The sequence below is a fragment of the Rhineura floridana genome, chromosome 7 (assembly GCF_030035675.1).
Source record: "Rhineura floridana isolate rRhiFlo1 chromosome 7, rRhiFlo1.hap2, whole genome shotgun sequence".
Lineage (NCBI taxonomy): Eukaryota > Metazoa > Chordata > Lepidosauria > Squamata > Rhineuridae > Rhineura > Rhineura floridana.
Window position 1 is genome coordinate 133,813,219 of NC_084486.1, and position 22,611 is coordinate 133,835,829.

The window sequence follows — 22,611 nt, forward strand, 5'->3', positions numbered from 1 at the left end:
GGACTATTCATCTGTCCAGATTGTGTTCAGAATAGAACATTTAACAAGGAATCAGTCTGGAGCTGGCAAAGCACACAGCCTTCACTGACAAGTTTTTGACAGGCTTCACTCACTCAGGAAACAGCCTCTGTTGCCTGCCTGTAAGTGAACAAGTTTAGGAGAGGGTAATTTTCAACCAAATTATTTCAGAAGCCAGCTGCTCAGGGTGTCTGCCTTTGGCCTTCTTCAAAATTGGCACATCTTGAACCATGGAAAGTCACCCTCCAATGCACCTGCGTATTTTAAGTATAGAAGCCGCATTTTAGCTGCTGATTAAATTACAGCACATTTTACAACCTTTCCTCCAAACAGCTCAGGGGAGCATGTATGGTTACCTCCTCCTTTTTATCCTCACAATAACCCTGTGAGGTAGGTTAGGCAGAGAAATAGTGACTTTACAAATCTCAGATGCTTTTTCTCAAAAATAAAAGCAGCCAGGCTTCCTTCATCAGCCCAAAGACTAAGGACTGCACTGTGTGTGTGTGTTAGTTTTAGGGCTTTTGTATTATTATCTGCAGCTTGCAGCCTACCTTGAGAATTATTTGATCAAAAGGTAGGGTACAAGGTTTAAAGACAAACAACCACTGTTTAAATGCACAGCTAATGTCACATGTAGTTTGGCCCTGAAATCCGGCAGTTCTGTGAAATGACCATTAACCAGACACATTGTGTCTCAGAAACATCTTAGAATCGTCTTAGATTGGCTTAAACCAGGATTCTCTAGGTTTGTTCAGTGATGCCTTTTGTGATGAGCCAATTGTTGCTGAATACAGCAACAAACATGAGTAGCACAGTCCTTCCAAGGCCAGACATGGTCCATCCCATCCAGGTACATCATTGGTTCCACCCAGACTGGTTATAAATGCTTCTGGGTTAAGTCGTGGTCTTTGCCTGGATCAACAGCTGGATTCCGGCCTTGCTCATGTGGCTCCTTCATCTTGCTCCAGGTGCCTGTCTGTCACCTTGTTAGTTCTCCTGCCTATCAGCTCCCCTTCCAGTCTGGCAGCTCCAACAGCTCTCCTGATTCTAGCCTCCCTTCAGGTAGCTGTCTCAGGTCACACACAGACTTATAATAGCTTCCAGGCTGATCCATCTGTGGAACTGCCCGAGCGCATCATTCAACTCCAATTTTAATCCTGCAGGACTTGCACTTGATCTTCCTATATGCAAAACTGGCTACAATTCAGAACTCACAACTAGAGGTATATTAGCCACCATCAACATCATGTTTAGATACCTTGAAGTCATAAGTGGCATCAGGGTTTTCATCACAGGCAATAACCTCGGGGGCCATCCAGTACGGAGTTCCAATGAATGTGTTTCTTCTGCCAACGGTTCTGTCGAGCTGAGCGCTAACTCCAAAATCCACTGGGAACCAAAACAAAAACAACAATAGGAGAGCTGTAATGAGGCATAAAGCAAACATGGCTGGATTTATGTCACACAAAAATGGACATTAAAATCTTGTTAAATTACAATAGAATGAAGCCCCCATGAACAAGGCAAAGTTTCTGAGGAGCATCATTACATTTGAAGCTCAGAACATTCAATTTATTTCAAAAGGACTAAAGCCCACTGAATGCTGGGAAAGTACAGCCCACAGAATGCTTTCCCCTGTGTTCATTGGGAGTAGGACTCATTGTAGGTCACTTGCTTGAGAGTTGGGCTTGAATCTGACAGCCGGATCCTACCTTTGCTATGGGTACATAGGCCTCCAGATGAATCTTCAAAAGCGTTTCCTTCCTTGTTGGACAGGAATTCGTATCCAGAATTAAGAGTCAGAGCTCAAGCATAAATATTGTCCACTTAGATATTCTCTAGCCCTCAATGCTGCTCTGCACGTGAAATGCTCCCAAACCAGCAGCCTATAGGAACATATCACTTCTAGCCAGATGCAGCATTGGCAGGATTTTTTTTTTGGTAGTAATGAGCTCTTTTGATTATACAGCACAGGTAAGTTGGTCTAGACTGGCACAAGGAATGCTGCTAGCCTCTCCAATTATTTTTCACTCCTCCTCTTCCCTGGCCACACCCCCTCAAGGGCCAGCTGATGCTGAACTCAAAAGCTTGTCAGGCAGACTTTGTAGCTAGAATTGTTTACATCCCTCTCCAAGTTAACATAGTTTTTCAGGGCTTTGAAAGAAGAATTGATCTGTACAGAAACAGTTTGCAAAGCCGGAAAGTAGAAAGGTGTTTCTAGAGTGACAGGGACAGCTGGGAGGGATTAATACCCATCTTGAGTGAAAAAGACCCCAAACTTTGACCACCGATATCCCTAGCCAGAAGCTGTTCATTTTCTAAATTCGCAGAAGCTGCCAAGAATTTTCATGCTTTTGTTCTGTGACCATAAGAAACTTAAAGTAAGGAAAGCCATAGTTTTCAGCATTCGTCGCCAGTTTATGGTTCCGCATTGTTCTGCATTCCAAAACGTGATCATAGCATGTGGATTCCTGGACCTTCTTTCGAAATTCCTGGCTTAAGGACCCATCTACTTCAAGGAACTCTTGCCTTTGATATCAACAAATGGATTACATTCCTTATAAGGAGAGGACCAAATAAAGGATGTTCAGACAAGCCTGATTCTGTGCATTCTTGCACTAGCTGAGAAGGGAATTCTTACCTAATTTAACTTCTGCATTTTCCGTCAGCAAAACATTCTGTCCCTTAATATCTCGATGGATCACTTTGTGCTGGTGGAGATGACTTAAACCCTAGAGAATTCAAAAAGAAATAACATTACATTTCAAGTTTCTTTTAAACCTTCATTGACAGATGGGGTCAAATGCACCCCCTACATGACAAGGTGTGAATTGTCATGTGGCCTTTTTTGGGGGGGGACCCCTTAATATACTGTAAATCCATGTTTTGTGGCTAGTTCTACTCCTATTGGAATTTTATTTTTTATTTTATTTATAATAAACAACAGATTTTTTTTTAAAAAAATGCACAAAAGACGATGGGATCAAAAAAAAAAATGGTCCCTGAAAATGCCATTTAATTATTTGTTACTTTTTATGTCTATAGATGCTTATCCCAGAACCTTTCATTTTCTTTTTCTTTCTTTTTTTAAAATACATTTTTCAGGCCCTTTGATGTGGATGGGAGCAGCTGCAGTTAGCCATCAGCTGGATCACCATCCTCTCCCACAGCGTACCAGGTAGAATGATGCTGCATCAAGACATACCATTATTCCAGCTACATAGCTTGCACAGCGCCCCTCACAATGGGCAGTAATTGGCTCCAGCCACATACCAACTCATTTTTAACTCCCATTGATTCAATGAGGAAAATGTAATCACACGTTTTATGTACTTTTCAAGGAAGCCATTTGTGATCCTAAGAGTAGCAAACCCTTGCTTCTTCTTGCTATTCCCACTGTCAATGAATTGAAATTCCAGATTCTATGATATATTGATGAAATAAATGCTCAGGGAGGGGAGAAACCTGCCACAACCACACAAATTACTACATAGCTTGAACACTACCCTAATCAAATCATAGCTCATATTAAAAGCTTGTCTTGAAGGCTAGAAGTAAACTATATTGCCTTTGTACCTTTTTATTAGGTCATTAATTCTTCTCCTTTTTTGTAAGCTCCATTTTTATTTCACACATCTACATTGGAGGGTTTAAAAAATAATATCAACCTAAATTGCAATTCTAGTAAAGTATGGTTTGCTTTTATGACTATATTCACATCCACTTTAGATTTCACATTAGCATTCATATGTTCAAAATGAAAATTATTTTCGCTGTCTACTGCCAGCATTTATTAGTCATTTTATTCCTATTTCATTAGGATTGCATTTTATTTTTATTTTTTTCACAACTATACAGAAACCTGCCTGTGTTGTTATCTAAAAAGCTTCCCATTAGTTTATCCTCTGGATGCTAGTGTTTTAATTTGTGCTCTGGATGCTAGTGTTTAATTTGTGCTTAACAACATGTGAGCTTATCTTATACCAAATCAGACCATTGGTTCATCTAGTCTAATGCAACCCATAGCCGGCTGGCGGCTCCATGTCACTGAAGCAGTGGAATCTGCTCTGGGTTTTAGTCTGAACTTTCAAGGAGCATTGCACCTTGGACAGTTCCTTGAAAGTTCGGCGTAAACCCCAGACAGGATTCCACTGCCCCACTGACATGGAGCCACCGATCCACCACCATTTCCACCTGTCAAACGTGCAACAGTTCTTCAAGGCCTCAATCAGAGGTCTTTGCTAATCCTCTTACTCAAAGATCCTTTTTAACTGTCCAGGGATTGAACCTGGGGCATTCCTCATGTAAAGCACATGTTCAGCCATTGAGCTACAGCCCCTTCCTAAAGTATGCCTCCTTACCAATACCTATTAAGTATTCCAATTAAAACACATTTTTAAAAGGCACTTCAGTGACTTAGAAAATGTTACCTGCGCTGTCAAACACAGGAGATATCAAATACCTGAAATCCCATTACATCAACAATGCTCAGATGAGACCAATGTACAATTATTTGGTTGTTTCAATTTGTCAAACAGAATCCTTGTTGCAGACTAATACAAATGGAAGTCTGCAAAAAATTGTGGAATGCTTTTAACTGCATTCCACAAATTTTGGCCCATAAACTGCAGCGTCTAGAGACTGATTTTTTTACCTCCTCATGTTCTCCCCATACACCTACAGATGCTGTGGGTTTATCCAGCACCCCTTCCTGGCTCCCTAAAGTCTTCCTGCCTGCCATGCCAAACCCACAGTCACAGCTGACGTCAGGCGCAGCACTCTTTGAATGCACTCCCAGAAGCAGTTCTGCAGAAATGCATGCTGCACTCCCACCACTGAACTTTGGTTAACCCACTTGGTCTGCTTTTTCTTAAGCGGACACGTGGGACCTGGTCTAGCCACATAAACATGCAGCAGTTGACTTCTACACGGCATGCAGCCTAATGTATACCCCGCCCGGCCCCTGCCATCCAGCTTTTAAGGGTGAAGATGTACATCTGCAATATGATTGTCAGCAGTAACAGCGTTTACCTGTTTTGCAGTGGGGTGGGGAATGAACTCAGTTCTCAGCTGCCCCTGGAGCAAGTGGCTGTTCGTGTATACCCCTGTCCTTCCCCAAGCTCTCCGGTTAAGCTTTTCAACCTTGATTCCTTATGCAGCTTGGTTCCTTATGCTGCAAATATATGGTCTGAGATAGATATTCTGCATGTGTAGTTCCCTTTGTTATAAGCCATTTTTCTTTTACATTTTGAAGAAGCCCATTAAGGCTCTGCAATTTATTCAGAGACATTTGCAAACACAGTTAATGGTCTTATACCCCACCCACAGAAGATCCCCCCCCCCCAGATTAGGATCTAGGATTTAACTGTAGTACTTCTAAACGTAAAAGAATTCTGGGTTAAGATATTCTGGGTGAGAATATTTACTGTGTTCACAGATTGCATCCTATTATCTTTGCAAGCCTGATGCTATTGGAGCGAGAAGGGGATGAAAATCTTTCTTTCCACAAACTTTCCTAAATTAACTTATCTTAGGATCCAAGTCAAATTTTGGCTGACTCCTCCTACCCCAAGCATCCCCTGCCCCCTAGCTCACATTGTTCAGGAGCTCTCTGTGAAGTTCCTAGATTTCAGATATGCAGGTGGCTGCAAGGAGAAGATGTGATGGGGAACTTCCCTAAGCTATTATCTTATGATCCAAGTCATTGTGTTCAAGTGGAGGAAAGCACTGATATAGAACTCTCTCTCTCTCTCTCTCTCTCTCTCTCTCTCTGTGTGTGTGTGTGTGTGTGTGTACGCTCTTACAAGCACAAAGTACCCTGGGTGGTAAGATAAGGCACAAAGCTACGAAAATATTAGATTTAATCAACAATACTAATTAAGTGTGCCAATCTCTCAAAGAGAACTCAGGATCCCTAAACTGCTGACAGCTGACAATCAGAATGGCATTTAATGTTTTGGGGGTTGAGGAGGAAGGTGTGAGATTAACTACAAGATTCCCATGATCATTTTTTTTTAAAAAAAATCTATTTAACAGTTATTTTCTTTTATTATACATTATAGCAACTAAAGCAATGCTATCCACACAGGATAAACAGCTACTATTTTCAAAAACAAAGAGATTTGTCTCTGTACATAAAGCCACTTAAAATGTATAGCAGTATTTATTCTGTGTAAAGTCAAACAGCTGAGCTGTGCCTTGTTGTTTGATGTCCAGGAGGCAGCAGTAGCTAGGTGTGCCTTTCCTGTCAGACAGTTCATTTGGCCATGCACTTGATAACCTCCTCTTTAGATTACTGCAATGAATACACGTGGCTACTCTTTAAGGTCCAGAGACTGCATCTGGGGCAGAATTCTGCTACTCATTTCTTGACAGGAATTAGACATAGGAAGCTCATGACACTGGCTGCCTGTTTCGTTCTGGCCACAAGCAAAGGTGATGGTGCTTATCTTTACAGTTTTACGACAGCCTGGTAAGAACATTAGAAGAGCCTGCTGGATCAGTCCAGTGGCCCATCTATTCCGGCATCCTGCTCTTACAATGCCAACCAGATGCTGTGGGAAGCCCGCAAGCAGGACCCGAGTCTTGTGGTTTTCTGCAGTGAGTATTCAGAAACATACTGCCTTAGACTGTGGAGGCAGAGTATAACCATGGTGGCTAGTAGCCGCTGCTAGCCTTATCATCCATGAATTTGTTTAATCCTCTTGGACTATGATCTGGGAGACTAGGGTTTGAATCCCCACACAGCCATGAAGCTCCCTGGGTGACCTTGGGCCAGTTGCTGCCTCTCAGCCTCAGAGGAAGGCAATGGTAAACCACCTCTGAATACTGCTTACCATGAAAACTCTATTCATAGGGTCGCCGTAAGTTGGGATCGACTTGAAGGCAGTCCATTTCCATTTCAAAGCCATCCAAGTCAGTGGCCATCGCTGCCTCTTGTGGGTGTAAATTCCATAGTTTAACTATGTGCTGTATGAAGACCTTCACACAGTAGTGTACTATACTGATCTACCTGAGAAATATATTCTCCCATATATTTATCCCATTTCTTGGCATTCAAGAAAGACATTTCACTCCCATATGGGATTTGCTAGGATGAAGGCCCATCCACACTGTGGAACTCTGCTTAGGAATACTCCTCAGGCCATCTCCCTAAAAGTATTCTGTCAAGAACTGAAAAGTTGTTTCATCAAACGTTTGCTGGTGGTTATTGCCACATGACATCACTAGAGTATCTTATCGGCTGTTCACACTGCTTCTTTGTAAGTGTTATTAATCACTGCTCCTTTGTTTGGTGATTGTATTTAATTATTTGTTTTAATATTGAATTTTATAAATTAGAAAATGTGACACCCTATTTAAGCATTATGCTTTGTGTTTTTTAAGATCGAGTTCATGCTGCTCTTGTTTACTGATTAGGTTTTTACATCTATTGTAGTATTTTAAATGTAATGGGACATTTAATGGGCCTTATCATGCATAATTTTGGATACTTATGGACAGAGAGGAGATTCATAAATAATATAGTTTAAAATAACAACAACAACAAGCCATTGTGATTATGCCTCAGGAGAAACCATCTCTTTGGCCCATTCTGGCCATAAAGATGGGTTTTTCTGGGAGTCACAGAGATTGATTTTCCTGAGGTATAATCACAAGTGGTCTAAATTAAAATGGGCTCAAGTTACAGGAAGCCCGATTTTGACTGAACATCAGAAAAAAAACCTAGAGTGGTATGACAATGGAACCAATTACCTTGGGAGGTGGTTGGCTCTCTAACACTGGAGGCATTGAAGAGGCAGCTGGACAACCACCTGTTAAGTATGCTTTGACTTGGATTCCTGCATTAAGCACGGGGTGGGACTCAATGGCTTTATAGGCCCCTTCCAACTCTATTTTATGATTCTATGAAAACATGCAGGGAGGGGAGAGATCTGTCCCCCCACCCAAACCCTGTGTATATAGCACTCTTAGTTTATGAATAGGCTGTAATTTAGATTTGCAGAGTCTTACATGGTCAGAAACTTGATCCTGTCCTGCTGATTCCTGTTGTCTAATTCCATGTAAGACAACATTGACTGGCTTCTGTTATCTGAGCACTACCTTGTTCCTTTTACCAAGGGGATTGGCATCTGCAAGGTGAAAGAGCCTTCACACTGGCTGTATAAATAACCATCTGCTGGCATTCACAACTTGCAACCTGCCTAGGTAAATGCAATTCACCAGCAGCCTTGGTAAAGATCCTGCTTCTGCTGCCTCTTTAAGACAACAAAAAGAGGAAACAAGCCCTTTGCAGACTACTATACATGTCACAGGTTGGGCAGGCCTGGTCCAGCTGAGCTCCCTGTACAAACTGGGACCATCGTGGATCAAAATAACAGAGTACATCCCTATTAAAGCAAGGGATTTAAAGGAAGGGGAGATTTGCCAAGAGGATCCTAGTCTTTAGGGTAAAAGTAGCACATGGACTACCTTCTGAACACATGCCAGTTAAGACTTAGTAGCTTGGTGTTAATTAACCAATGGCAAAACTATGGTTAAGACATTAAGAGCTTGCTGTGGGTTCGTGTACTCCTTCCTCACCCTCATTCCCTCTTGGATGAACATTCTCCCTTAGAGATAGTGATGGTTTAGCATAAGGTAACATTGCTTTTTCACTAAGCATAGCTAGCCAAAATCAAAATTTCCAGACTACTTCTAACTATGGATTTAAATGTTTGTTTGGAGCTAAAGTATGGTAAGCAAAAATGCTGGTGCAAATGTAACCATAACCATAGATAGTTCCACAACTGAAAGGGAATGAAGAATGTTCATGTGAGATATGATGAGGGAGGGGAGTTCACTGGGTACTCCCAATCTATGCGGAGGAGATAAAGCACTGCTATGTTTCCCCCAAGTCACGGGCTGCCTTCAAGTCGATCCTGACTTATGGCGACCCTATGAATAAGGTTTTCATGGTAAGCAGTATTCAGAGGGGTTTGCCATTGCCTTCCTCTGAGGCTGAGAGGCAGTGACTGGCCCAAGGTCACCCAGTGAGCTTCATGGCTGTGTGGGGATTTGAAACCTGGTCTCCCAGGTCGTAGTCCAACACCTTAACCACTACACCATATTGGCTCTCTTTTCTGATGTAACTTATTTGCAATAAAAACTAATACAGTCAAGAAGGGTGCTTAGGCATTGGGGAAACATTTGCTCATTTGACCCACTCACTCAATCTTTGCAAACCATGGGAGCTGTTGATTCAAAATGCAATTCACTTCACATACTATTATGACAATACATGTCCCAGATAGCTAGATATCCACCAACCAAAATGAAAGACTTGGCTAATCTTTTGACATCCAAAAGATGTGGCAACGGTGGAATGGTTCAACCTGACTCACCACTCAAGGACTATTTTAGGAAACTGACTTTCCAGTTTGTAAATTTAAACCTTAGCCTGTGCAACTGTGGCTTCCTGAGACAGAAATAACAAAAAGAAGTCAATACAATAGTTGATTAACCACAACGTTGCTAGCCTTTCATATCAAGTTGCTGAAGCTCTACAGCTGGGGGTATTTACTGTAAATGAGCAAGTGCTTTGTCACCACCAGATAGCAAGTGCCACTTTGGGAGTACTTTAGATCCTGTTTTCATTGCACTACTTCCTTGCTTACTTTTGTACTAGTGACTTAACCCTCTAGAAGCATGGATGTTTGAGCACCCAAGTGGCCACATGGATCACTCATGCACTAAAGCTAAGCACGTAAGTGTTTTGCTAGCTTGAGACTGCTAAGTATCTGTGACTGTGTATTCATTATTGCTGACCTCACACGATGGCTGTGCTTGCAGACTTGGGGGAATTACCTAACAGATCCATTTGCAATGCAATGCAAAAAACACTACATAGATTGAAAGGATAAGAACCAGTTAACTTCTGGGCAGCAGCCACTCTCATCAAGGGCAAAGAAGCCACACACAATGAGCTACAGAAGGAGTTTGTAGCCTCCAACTAGTTCAGTGACAGGAGCTAGATAGTTATTGACCTTTGTTTTTCCCCTCAGTTTCTGTCACTACCTTCAGTCGTTCCTCAATAATTAAGAGTTTGAACTTGCTTTTCAAGAAAGCATTGCTCCCTCAAGCTTGTGTTTATGTGATTAAATAAAATATAGCCAGGTTTGATTTGACTTTGGATTTATTTGCTCCTTAGAGAGGTTTACATCACAAAACCTACTACGAAGGTCACTCCAGTACGCTGACCATGTTCACATATAATGCTAATGGAAGTAGGGGGTATGGCAATAAGGACAATCCACCCAAATCATCACCACACACGTGACAAAGTACAGCAGTGACTGTGGATGTATAACACAATATTTTTATATATATATATTTCACAATAAGGGAAAATCCGGATTAAACATAAAAAAGATAGAGGCTGGCATTTCGATGACTCCACTTCATGTGGATGGTATGTAGTAGTGTGGTGGCAACTCCAGAAGGGCAGGGTCCCTTTATGATGGACACGTCCATGCCTCTCACAGCCACACCCCCTCACTCACTTGCTCTCCATCATCATTCCTCAGTCCTTCCCACACGTGCCTTCTCCGACAACAACAGACATCCCTAGAAGTCAATCCAAATGAAAGGGGAGTGTGTTAGCTACTGAGAAAAGTCTTCTCAGTGGCTGTCCTTCCTCCCTTCACTCTGAGAGGCTTCAATCAACTGGAAAGGACAAGGAAACATGTTAGAAGGTTCTTCTCAGTGGTTAACACACTCTCCTTTCATGCTGATTGGTTTGTAGGACGATGGAGACATAGGGACCCTACTGGGACCCTGCTCCCAAAAAAGTAAAGGGTCTAAAAAAACCCAAGACCCTGGACAACTACATCCTTGATGGTATGAAAAACCTGCATACCACTGATTCCACAATAAACTTCTGTTGAACGCAACTGAATAAAATGGCATTTTCTCACACATTCATTTCTCTTAAGAGAAACTGAATTCTAATTCATACACACCTTGTTAATATTCAAAAGAGACTCTTCCTACCCCCCAAATGAATGAAATAACAGGTTTAAAAGTCAAGGAAGGGCCAACTAACCCTCACTCATTCATTATACATCTTCTGTAATGACTGTTAATCATTCATACCTAAAGGCATCTACAAATTTCTCCTTTTATGACTATCCACAAAACCTCAGGAGGATTTTCCAGGTTGTTTCTTTTCTAAGCATGAAAACTTAGAACAGAGACTTGACACAGATATAACACTGGTTCTCTGCAAACTGCGGTTTGCAAATCAGGAACTAACCTTGAGATTACTCACTCCCCCTCCTTCCTCTTCCCCTTTTCAGGATACATTCACACTCCGTTTTGCTGTTGGCCAGAACCATGGTTTAGTGTTACAGCTGGACAAAAACTAACCTTGCTTAACACTAACCAGGACTGCCATCTTAACCAAGACCTTAAACTATCAGTACAGATGTGACACTAAACCATGGTTAAGTCTGACAGGAGAGGGGGATAATTTATGCTAGAGAGAGGCAGTGGGCATTCCCAATCCTGGCTCCTGATTTGCAACGCACAGCTTGGAGGGAAGCAGCATGACTTCCACACTGGGCCAAGCAACAAATACTGTCAGTGATAGGCTGAAAGGCAGTTAGCCCATTTTGGATACATACCCGTAAAATCTCCCTGCAGATGTAGGCAATCCACTCCTCCTTCAAAGTGTTTCCTTTTGTGTTCTTGATCAGATCAGTGACAGAGCCAGCGCCACAAAACTCCATCACCAGCTGGCAAAGGAAACAAAAGTGCAATTATTATAATTAAACAGAAAGCATCCTCCGGGTTACAATAACCCAATGGAACACACTGAAGTTGGCAACAGGCAATGCTGCTGAGAGAGAAAAGCAATCATTAAATAATGGCAAGTCTTTCCACTTTCAAAATTCCCTTGGCTTGAGAAGTTTGAAAACCCAGAATACAAACAGGATGTCAGAACCGCCTTCCTGAGAAAAAGGGAAATTTTACTATTTATATAATTTCCACACCACTTTGTAGTACATAACACACTATACAATGCCTGTCTCATCCATCCCCCACAACAACTTCAGGAGGTAGCAGATAATTAATATTCCTGTTTAACAGATCAGAAACTAAACTGAATGATAGTAACACTCAGGTCTCCCATGGAGTTAATGATTCATGATGGATTTGAATACAGATATCTAAGATCTAAGAGTTTCTGTTAAAGCTTTAGAGACTGGCAGGGGTGAAAGTCATTCCCTCTCCTCCATGTGTATGTGAGAGTGTCAAGGAAAGTTGGATTGAAGGGGAGGAGGGGGAGGAGGAGCAGGAGCAGGAGCAGCAGCAGCAGCAGCAGCAGCAGAAGAAGAAAGTATGAACTAATCACATCAAGATGTAGAAGTAAGGTCCTGCTTCAGAATGCATCTTATGCAAAAGCTAAATTTGGGCTGCACTAGAAGCACAGACCTCACAACTGTAGCTCCTTGAGGAATACCCTCCCACAAGAAAGACAAATGACCTGCTCCTCCTTGCTATCTTTTCACTGATATCTCAAGAATTTCTTGTTTCAGTTGACTTTTGACTGCCACTTTTCATTGCAGGTTCTACTAAGAATAGAACCATTGAAGTTAATACACATGACTAATTTAAGTTCATTAATTTTAATGGGTCTACTCTGAGTAGGAGTTAGCTGAATTGCCTTTGTTTGTGTGTTCTGATTTTTCACTGGTTTTATGTGTTTTAAGTTAGCTTTTGCTATATAGCACTTTGAAATATCTTTTTTAAGATGTGGTATCCTTCTTTAAAAAGAAGAGTGAGTCACACAAATCTTCAGAAAAGACCTGATTTTTTGAAGGATTTGGAAAGATTTACTAAAGAATACTGATATAAAAAGGGTTGGGATACAGCTTTGGTTGAACAGCTGACAAAATAAAATTGACTACAGGGACTAAGAAAAAGATGGAATTTTGGATCAGAATAGTTTCATTGTGTAATGTATGCGAATAAGATATAATGCTGCCATCTTAGTATGGAATTCATACTGAAATTCATAGCGGTTTATTTTTGCTGTAGTAAAATTAAGAATAACAGTGACATTTGTTATCTTTCTACCATACTTTGTAGGGAGTAACTCTTGTATGATTTTTGCTGTGCTACTGGTCTCTGGAACTGAGTTTTAAGTTCAGAATTTTATTTATGTTTTAAATCAGTGGTTCCCATATTTCCCCACCACCACCACCACCATGGACCACTTGAAAATTGCTGATGGTTTTGGTGGACCACTTAATGATTTTTTTTGTCTACTGTAGCAGTTGTAATGCACTGTGCTAGAAGCTATATAATTTTAATTGTATTTTTATTGCATATATACAGTATATAGTATTAACATTTCTAATACAGAGAATGCAAATTATAATACAATAAAATATAATATAAGAAATAAAAGAAGCAATAAAAATACAATTAGAAATCAATATAAATGTTTAATATGGACGTGCCACAGACTACCTGAATTAAGCTCACCGACCACTGGTAGTCTACAGACCCCAGTTTGGGAACCCCTGTTTTAAGTTATGTTATTTTTATGCTTCTATGGATGAAACCAATAAAAATACCTATTTTATAAAAGGACTTGCTTCTCAAGCCCTTGCACAAATTTCCTGCCAACCAACCATAAAACAGGGATTTCTGCAAGTTTGCTCCAGACACACATGCACACCCTTCTCATGCATTCTCATTTCAAAAGCCACAAGCGTGCAGCTAGACCACACAACGAAAGTGGTCATAGTATAACATTTTCAGGTGGCAGGTTATGCGTATATATCTAAGTCTGCAATCCTTCATACAGTTACCTGGGAGTAAGTCCCACAAAATTCAGCAGGGCTTACTTCTGAATAGATATGCATAGATTTGCACTGTAAAGGTATGGCCTATTACACTTTTTATAAAGGCCAACAGTTATTCTACAGCCACAAGAGTGGCTGTATACTATAGTCAGCATGGATTTTTCACATTCCGTAATGTTAAATGGAAAATACCCCCATGCCATTCTGATGCTTCCCATAAGCTCATTTCAAAACAAAACCTTACAAAATTTATAGTCCTGAACTCAGAAATGGTTGCTTAACAACCCTGTCAATTTTCATGGCAATACACAAGACAGCCAGAGAGAATTGAGAGTTCAAAGTGTAAAGAGAGAGAGAGAGAGAAATCAGACCCCTTTTGGACTTTTTCTGTCAGAGTTCTCATAATCTGCTGAAATTCATTAAAAATCAGCCATGTTCACAGAGTACCTTTAACCCTATTACTGACCTTGCCCCATACTCTGACCTTCATCTTCTGCAGTTCAAAGGTTAAAAAATTGCCTGGCTGATTTTTAATTAATTTAAGAAATTTAGCATTGAACTCAAAGATAAGGCTGGGCATGCTCAGTAAGAACCAACTGTCAATGTTCTAAAAGCCAGACTCGCATCTGCTGGGCTTGCCTAATAAAAAATGGCCACACCCACACCAGACCTTTATTTCACTTGAGACAGTCATGGCTTTCCCCAAAGAATCCTGGGAAGTATAGTTTGTGAAGGGTGCTGAGAGGAGACTCCTATTCCACTGACAGAGCTCAACTCAACATATGCTCAGAGGCACATGTTACCAAATTCATCCAAGCTACACAGGAAGTGGATTGGACTGTGAAAGACAAACCCAAATTGTGCTTGCATTTTTACAAATTTGTAGGGCAGTACAACATCTCAGAGAGGAGGTCAGGTCTCCTGCTCCCCTGGTGCATTCACTACAGCTGCCCAATTTCCCTGCTTTTTCAGGTTTAATAGAAATATCTGTTGGCTATAGGTATGTTCTTAAACTGCAAGGTTTTTTGCTTATTAGTGAATACTTTCTACATATATAAAGCCCTTCACAATTTCAAGAGCAGCCTTACATTACCGAAGCTGGGAATTGAATGAAGAATAAAATTGTCAGGACTGGATCAGATGATTTAGTTAAAGGGCTGTCCTTTCAGAACATAATATAGGCTTCATGTGGCATCACACCTAACTTGAATAATATACTTTAATAGAATAAAGGAAATCAGTCTGTACAACCAAGACAGAACTGTTTAATCTTGGAAAAAACCCTTCAGCAATATTTCTGAAGGTTCTTCATATTTCTCTTTTAACTTGCCCCAAACTGTAGAGCTGTTTTTACACATTACTTGGAGAGGTACGTGGATGCCAGTGCTGTGGTTGCTGACACAGCATAAGAACATAAGAAGAGCCTGCTGGATCAGGCCTGTGGCACATCCATTCCAGCGTCCTGTTTATTTATTTTATTTATTTTTATTTATTAAATTTATATACCGCCCGACTAGCAATAGCTCTCTGGGCGATGAACATAGTGGCCAACCAGTTGCCCATGGGAAAACCTGCAAGCATGACCTGAGCACAAGAGCACTCTCCCCTCCTGACGTTTTCAACAAATAGTATTCAGAAGCATGCTGCCTCCGACCAAGGAGGCAGAGCACAGCCATCAGGCTAGTAGCCACTGATAGCCTTATCCTCCATGTATTTGTCTAATACTCCAGAAACGTATACAAATTCTGCCTACAGAGTTTGGGCATACTGTTCGCCACCCTTGTCATAGAATCATAGAATAGTAGAGTTGGAAGGGGACTATAAGGCCACCAAAATCAACTCCCTGCTCAATGCAGGAATCCAGCTTAAAGCATATTTTTTGCAAGAGGGCAGTATATGAATACTTTTGCAAACTCCAAGGTTTGCACAAGTACCAAAAACATTTATTTTATTCACAGCATTTTATTACTGCCCATTAACAATATTTTCTCTGTGTAGAGTAGACATTTATTTTATTTAAAAAACATATTTTGTGGGTGGGGGAAACCTAAACATGTGTGTTTGGGGGGGGAGAGAGTAAAACAAAAGCAGTCCAATTAAGATTGACCATGATCAGTGGCTGTGGAATGCTGGCTGACAGTTGGTGGGTGGAGTACGGAAAACTAGGGGTGGGAGGGGGAATAGAATAAGAGTATTCTGGTAGAGGGCATGGCTGGCTGGCTGGCTGGCTGGCTGGCAACCTGAACCGGAGCACTCTACTGTGCAATAAGTTGTTGCTATTCCACTCATATGGTGCAATGTGATGACAAGCAACATGATGACGAGCATGGGGAACCATGCCATATTAGTAGCAAATAGGCTGAACTTATGGGTTGTATTCAACATAGCACTAAGGCAAGCATTCCATTAACACAACGATTTCCCCTTGCGCAAGGGAACATTCTCCACCTCGCCTCTCCGTGAGCCCCTAAACCCATTCTGGGTTTCCCCCCAACCCTCCAGAGCAGGTTTGGGGATGGTGCAGTGCATATGTGGAGGACAGTGTAAGTCCCATTGGACTTGCACTTGCATAATTATGCAGTTTAATACCGCTCTGTAAATCACAACTCAGCATGTAAATCCCTTCTCAAAGATTTTCTAAGGTAAGGGTCACAATTCAGGCAGGTGTGGAAGCATACACATGAACAGCTGCCCTCACACAAAGCCCTCGATAATTGGCTCATATTGACTTTACCACATTAAACAAATAGTCATATGATTACAGAACCTGTTTGTTGTAAACCACAGGTAATCTGTTTTTTGGGACCAACACCTCCCAACAGCCTATAACACTGGAATATGACAACTTGAAAAAAAGCACTCAGACTGTGTGTGCACATGTAACAAAAGCCACCCTGGGCTCCTGCTGGGAGGAACGGCGGGATATAAATCAAATAATAAATACATAAAAAAAGCAAAATGAAGGGCATGGACAAGCCCTGTAAAAAGCCACTTGTACTTTTACTTCAGGCCAAGACAGACATAGAGTGTGGTTCTTTATGTATACACAGTTCCTAATTAAAAAGTGATTAAAAAGAAGTACACATTCCATGACATATTGCAATCATGAAATATTAAAGAGATGGGACCAAACATTATTAGCAGTATCCAGTTCATCCATTAATTTGAAGAATTGTCTCAATGGTAATGCCAGCTTGCTCAAGCCTCCATAACTGTCTACCCTTGATTTCTCTCTCCTTAATATTTTTTTTAACAATAAAGCAACCCATTATTCTGAATAAATAACTGAAGTGCCCAAGAAATTAAAAAATCTCCAGCTAAATCTACAAGGGAGTACACAGGATTTCACTGCTTTTTGGTACTCTTATAAACATCCAGAATTTACAGGAAGGTATTTTGTTATTGTTGTTGTTGTTGTTTATATACCACTTTTCATCCCCAAGTGACCACAAAGTGGTTTACCTAAAAATAAATAAATCATGTCATTACAAATAACAGTTAAAATAACAGTAAGCTATAAACAACAAAACAACAAAAATCAGTACTATGATACAATAGAGATTCAAGGTTCAATAACAGTCTAATCACAGCTACCAAAAGCGAGAAAAAAACCAATAAATTTCCATCAAACAGTGAAATCCCAACTCTCATTATTTAATATCCAGCTCCAGCAGTTTTCTACCATTGGCACAGATGGTAGAATATTGACTCAAAAGGGCTGTCATCCCAACAGGACATTAAGCACTTGTTGCTTAACAAGACCCATTTCCAATTAGCTGTGTCATGAATGTAGTAAATGAAGAGGTCTCAAGAATAATAACAAATGTCATAATGTATTCATGACTGCATTAAAACACAAATGTACCCCAACCAAAATGGTTTAAAAACATCTCTTTGCCTCCTCAGTATAGTTATGGGAACTAGACAAAGAGACTGCAGATCATTTGTAAAGTCACTATCGCTTGAACACTCAGGGATGTACTCAACTAACTTGTTGAACTAGCAGAAGCCAGCACAAGGATTCCCACTAGCGCAGCGAGACCTCCTCCCCTCTCCTCGTCCCATGTGCCCTTCTCACATCTGCTCTGGAGGATCAAGAGAACCCCCAGAACAGCACGTGGGAGAAGAAAGATCATTCCATCAGGCAAGCAGAAACACTTGTGCTGATGGAATGACCTCCTTAGTGCGATGTTGAATACAACTCTCTACCTTCGAAGCAGGTGTACCTCCTTATGTGCATGGCTGAGAGATTTGAGAAGTATGAAGAAAGATGTAGGACTTTGCAAAGGTAAAGAAGTTGTTTCCTTGTATCTCCAGAGCTGTGCCACTTGCAGGACTCCACTGGACAGACCTGTACATGAAGGACTGTCTGGTCATAATCCAGTTTAAAGCTAAATAACTATAAGAAGGGGGAGCAGGAGGCACTTTGAAGTTGTCCACCAACATTTAGTACTTGGACAGCAGACTGAGCAGTCACCCAGTTGCAGTTTTCCCCACTCTAGTGAGATGTATTGTATTTCTATTTAAATTATAGTAATTATTTCTAAATTTGCATCTCTCTAAGTAAGTATATGCAAATATTATGCAAATCAGTACCATCTTTCACTCCTCTTTTTTGAGATGCATTTCCATTTTAGTGATGGTAAGGCAGAGTTGGAGGCTGCCAGGGACACACAGCTTCATGCTAAGAGGGAAGGCTTGGCTCCATCATGGGGTGAATGGGTTCTAGCTGCTAAGCCCCACTCTCTTGCCTCAGAGGTCCTCGGTGGGAGCTGTTGCCTGGTGACACCAAAGAAGACCAAGGAAGAGGAAGGCAAAAAACCCCCCTTACTGCCCACTCTCTTGCCTCAGAAGCCTTCCATAGGAGCTGTTAACTGGCAACTAAAAGCAAAGGAAACCTTGGTTCTCATGGGCTGAGCAAGGTGCAGCTGCTCAACCTCACTCGCCTCAGAGGTCCTCAGTGGGCCTGCTATCTGGAAACATTAGGGAAGTTCAAGAATGAGTGCAAAGAATAATGCCTGAATAAATCTAAGTGTGCAAAAAAACAATTTTATTTGGTAATGTGACGATATTGTGCAAATTGTCTATAGACACTTTGAGAGCTTCTTGTGGCCAATAAAGCTGGACATAAGTATTCTAAATAAATAAACACATATCTGCCTCACTCCATTTCTGCTCACTCACAGTTCCAAGGGTGACCCACTGGCACTCAGGAGGCCTGCTTCAGTATTTAGGAGCTCAGCTGGATTCTTCTGACCATTCTTACAGTGCTTAAACCTATGAAGCTGCCTTATACTGAATCAAAGCATTGGTCCATCTAGTTCAGTACTATTAATTGACTGGCAACAGCCCTTTAGAGTTTCAGAGAGTGGACTTTTCCAGATCAAACTGGGACCATCTGCACATATGCTCTACTACCAAGCTATGGGCCCTCCCCAGCCACAGCTGTCTACTCTAGGAGCTCTCCCAGGTCCTGGAAATCTTGACCCTGCCCAGCTACTAGGTATCTGCATCCTATTGCTAGATTTCTGTTCTAGCTCAGCTTAACTCAGCCCCTAACAGACTCTCGGCCCAGCCTAAACAGGTCATCTATCTTCTTCCAGTCACCTACCTGGAAGTTGCTTGTTTACAATCACCGTTCACCTGTCTAGGTCTATGCAAAAAAGGAATTTAAGATTGTTTTAGGGAATTTATTGGCTTCCGATTCAAGGGAACTGTCATGAGAAAGGTGAAACAAGGACCCATAGTCATATTAGAGCTTGCTAATGTTGTCAATTCACTTCAGATTCTGTCCTTGAATGTTTTTTTAAAAAATCAGAGTTTGGTGTGAGTTCAGCTTTTGAACTCACATTATCCTGAAACAACCCAGATTGTATAACACACACTCCTATCAATCACACAGCTTTGGGGAATCACTACAAAATGGCCATGTCAGTTCCATGGTGGAAGAAGGGAAGGAATCCTGAGCAATCTCCCTCCCCCAACAAGATTATATCTATGTTGTAAGTTCTGCATGTGCATTTTCTTCTTTCTCAACCCCCCACCCACCCTTTTCATAATAAATCTGCCAACCGTTCTAAATCTGAACTGTGAGGGTTGCCATGGAAGCAATCCATCCTTAAACAGGAAGGCAAGAGCCTCATCCCCTCTGGGGAATGACTCTGTTACCAGCATTCTGCCCCTAGCTTTCACCAGTATTGAGCTCCATCTGCCTGAATGCTGCATAAATCCAGACCCTACAAGCTGCAGAAGAGCAGTGGAAAAGCCAACACCATTGCAGAAGCACAGCAGCGCCTTTTGGTTAATCACTTCAATACACCCTAGACAGCAAGGACAGATGACAAACATCCAGCAGAGTGGCACCTATATTACCCTGCAAATGTATGCTTTCTGCTAATATACTGAAATTAAAGAAGGGTTCCACAGTTTGCAATAACATTTCTAGAAGCAGCTCCGGAATACCAATGTGAATGGAATGGATTTTAATTTTTTTTAACCCTTACTTTGTTCAGTACTACTTAGGCTTTGCGTTTCCGTCATCTCTACAAAAATAATACTGTAAATAAGCCCCAACCCACCCCCAGGTAGCTAATGTCAGATGGCCAGTGTTATGCTGTCAGGAAATCCAACACAGCAATGGAATCAATTGAGGAAGGGCCACAGCTCAGTGGTAGAGCATCTGCTTTGCATGCAGAAGGTCGCAGGTTCAATCCCTGGCACCTCCCAGATGGGACTGGGAGAGATTTCTGTCTGAAACCCTGTTGAGCCACTGCCAGTCAGTGTAGACAATACTGACCTAGATGGACCAATGGTCTGACTCAGTATAAGGGAGCTTCCTATGTTCCTAAGGATCACTAAATATTAAGATAGGATGTTTCAGATGACTGATGTTTTGCCTGGGTGGAAACAAATCACATGAAGTATTAGTTCCCCTCTATTCGGCACTGGTTAGGACTCATCTTGAGTACTGCATCCAGTTCTGGACACCATACTTTAAGAAGGATGCAGACAAACTAGAATGGGTTCAGAGGAGGGCAACAAGGATGATCAGGGGACTGGAAACAAAGCCCTATGAGGAGAGACTGAAAGAACTGAGCATGTTTAGCCTGGAGAAGAGAAGACTGAGGGGAGATATGATAGCACTCTTCAAGTACTTGAAAGGTTGCCACACAGAGGAGGGCTGGGATCTCTTCTCAATCATCCCAGAGTGCAGGACACGGATTAATGGGCCCAAGTTACAGGAAGCCATATTTCAAGTGAACATCAGGAAAAACTTCCTAACTGTTAGAGCCATACAACAATGGAACCAATTACCTAGGGAGGTGGTGGGTTTTCCAACACTGGAGGCATTCAAGTGGCAGCTGGACAGGCACCTGTTGGGTATGTTTTAATTTGGATTCCTGCATTGAGCAGGGGGTTGAACTTGATGGCTTTATAGGACCCTTCCAATTCTACAATTCTATGAAACCTTCCTTTCTATCCACTTCCAATAAGACAACGGTCAAAGGAATGGAAGGAGAACAATCTAGTGAGCCACTTGTTATGATATAATAAAGTGACAAGGTGGCTGTTGGGCAGAGTAAAAGCTAGCTGGATGTTAAGAAGGGATGGACTTCGCTTTATAGAGCATGCCTACTTTATAATATGTGTACTTGAGAGAGGAATGTTCTTTCATGTCCATAATGCCCTATGCACTCTTGAGATAAGACAGGCTGTAAGCATATATGAGTACATAACTCTAATCAATGCAGTAATAAATGTATATTCACACACACACACACACACAACATCTATTTTCTCCCCTCCTCACCTTTTCACATTCCAAACTCTGAATAAACTGTCCAAATTCTGAGGTTTTCACCTCTCTCAAGTTCAATAAATTAATATAAATGGTTGTAGCTTTTTCTCCCCCCCCCCCATCGTTTGAAGAATATTGTTAAGAGTTACTATCTCCAAAGGGGGGGGCAAAATTCTTTGAGCAAGACAAAGCATGATGCAGCAAAGAGATAAAGTGAAAGCTAAGGCAAAGCATAGATGAAGTGAGGCAGTTGCAGACACACTTGGATGAAACGGATTATCTAGATCCATACCAATCGGGTTTCAGGACTGGACATGGAACTGAAACAGCCTTGGTCGCTCTGGTTGATGATATGAGGAGGGCACTGGATAGGGGAGAATTCACCTTCCTTGTCCTCCTGGATCTCTCAGCGGCTTTTGATACCGTCAACCACGGTATCCTTTTAGATCGCCTGGAGAGTTTGGGATTGGGAGGCACGGTTTTACGGTGGTTCCAATCCTTTCTCTCTGATAGGCGCCAACAGGTAGCATTGGGTGACGAGGTTTCAGACCCTTGGCCTCTCAATTGTGGTGTGCCACAGGGTTCTATCCTCTCTCCCATGCTATTTAACATCTATGTAAAGCCGCTGGGAGAGATCATCAGGAGATTTGGGCTGCATTGTCACCAATATGCGGATGACACTCAGCTCTATCTCTCATTTAAATCTTCACCGGAGAGGGCTGTGGAGACCATGTCCAAGTGCCTGGAATCCGTGAGTGGATGGATGGGCAGGAACAGGTTGAAGTTGAACCCTGATAAGACCGAGGTACTACTTGTGGGAGACAAGGGAGGGTTAGGAGATGTTGACCTGGTGTTTGGTGGGGTGAAGTTGCCCCTACAGGACCAGGTCCGCAGCCTCAGGGTTGTTCTTGATTCCAAGCTGTCCATGGAGGCTCAGATTTC

General features: G+C 41.7%; 1 protein-coding gene across 3 annotated transcripts in view; it reads right to left on the reverse strand.

The window, feature by feature from the left end:
* Positions 1–22,611, reverse strand: part of TNIK (TRAF2 and NCK interacting kinase) — a 392,097-nt gene that overhangs the window by 141,794 nt on the left and 227,692 nt on the right. For all 3 annotated transcript variants that reach the window (XM_061637314.1, XM_061637313.1, XM_061637315.1), the window contains exons 5-7: positions 11,682–11,792; positions 2,660–2,750; positions 1,277–1,407 (exon numbers count right to left, since the gene is read on the reverse strand). In XM_061637314.1, the coding sequence (XP_061493298.1) occupies positions 1,277–1,407; positions 2,660–2,750; positions 11,682–11,792 (333 nt within the window). The remainder of the gene's footprint in view (positions 1–1,276; positions 1,408–2,659; positions 2,751–11,681; positions 11,793–22,611) is intronic.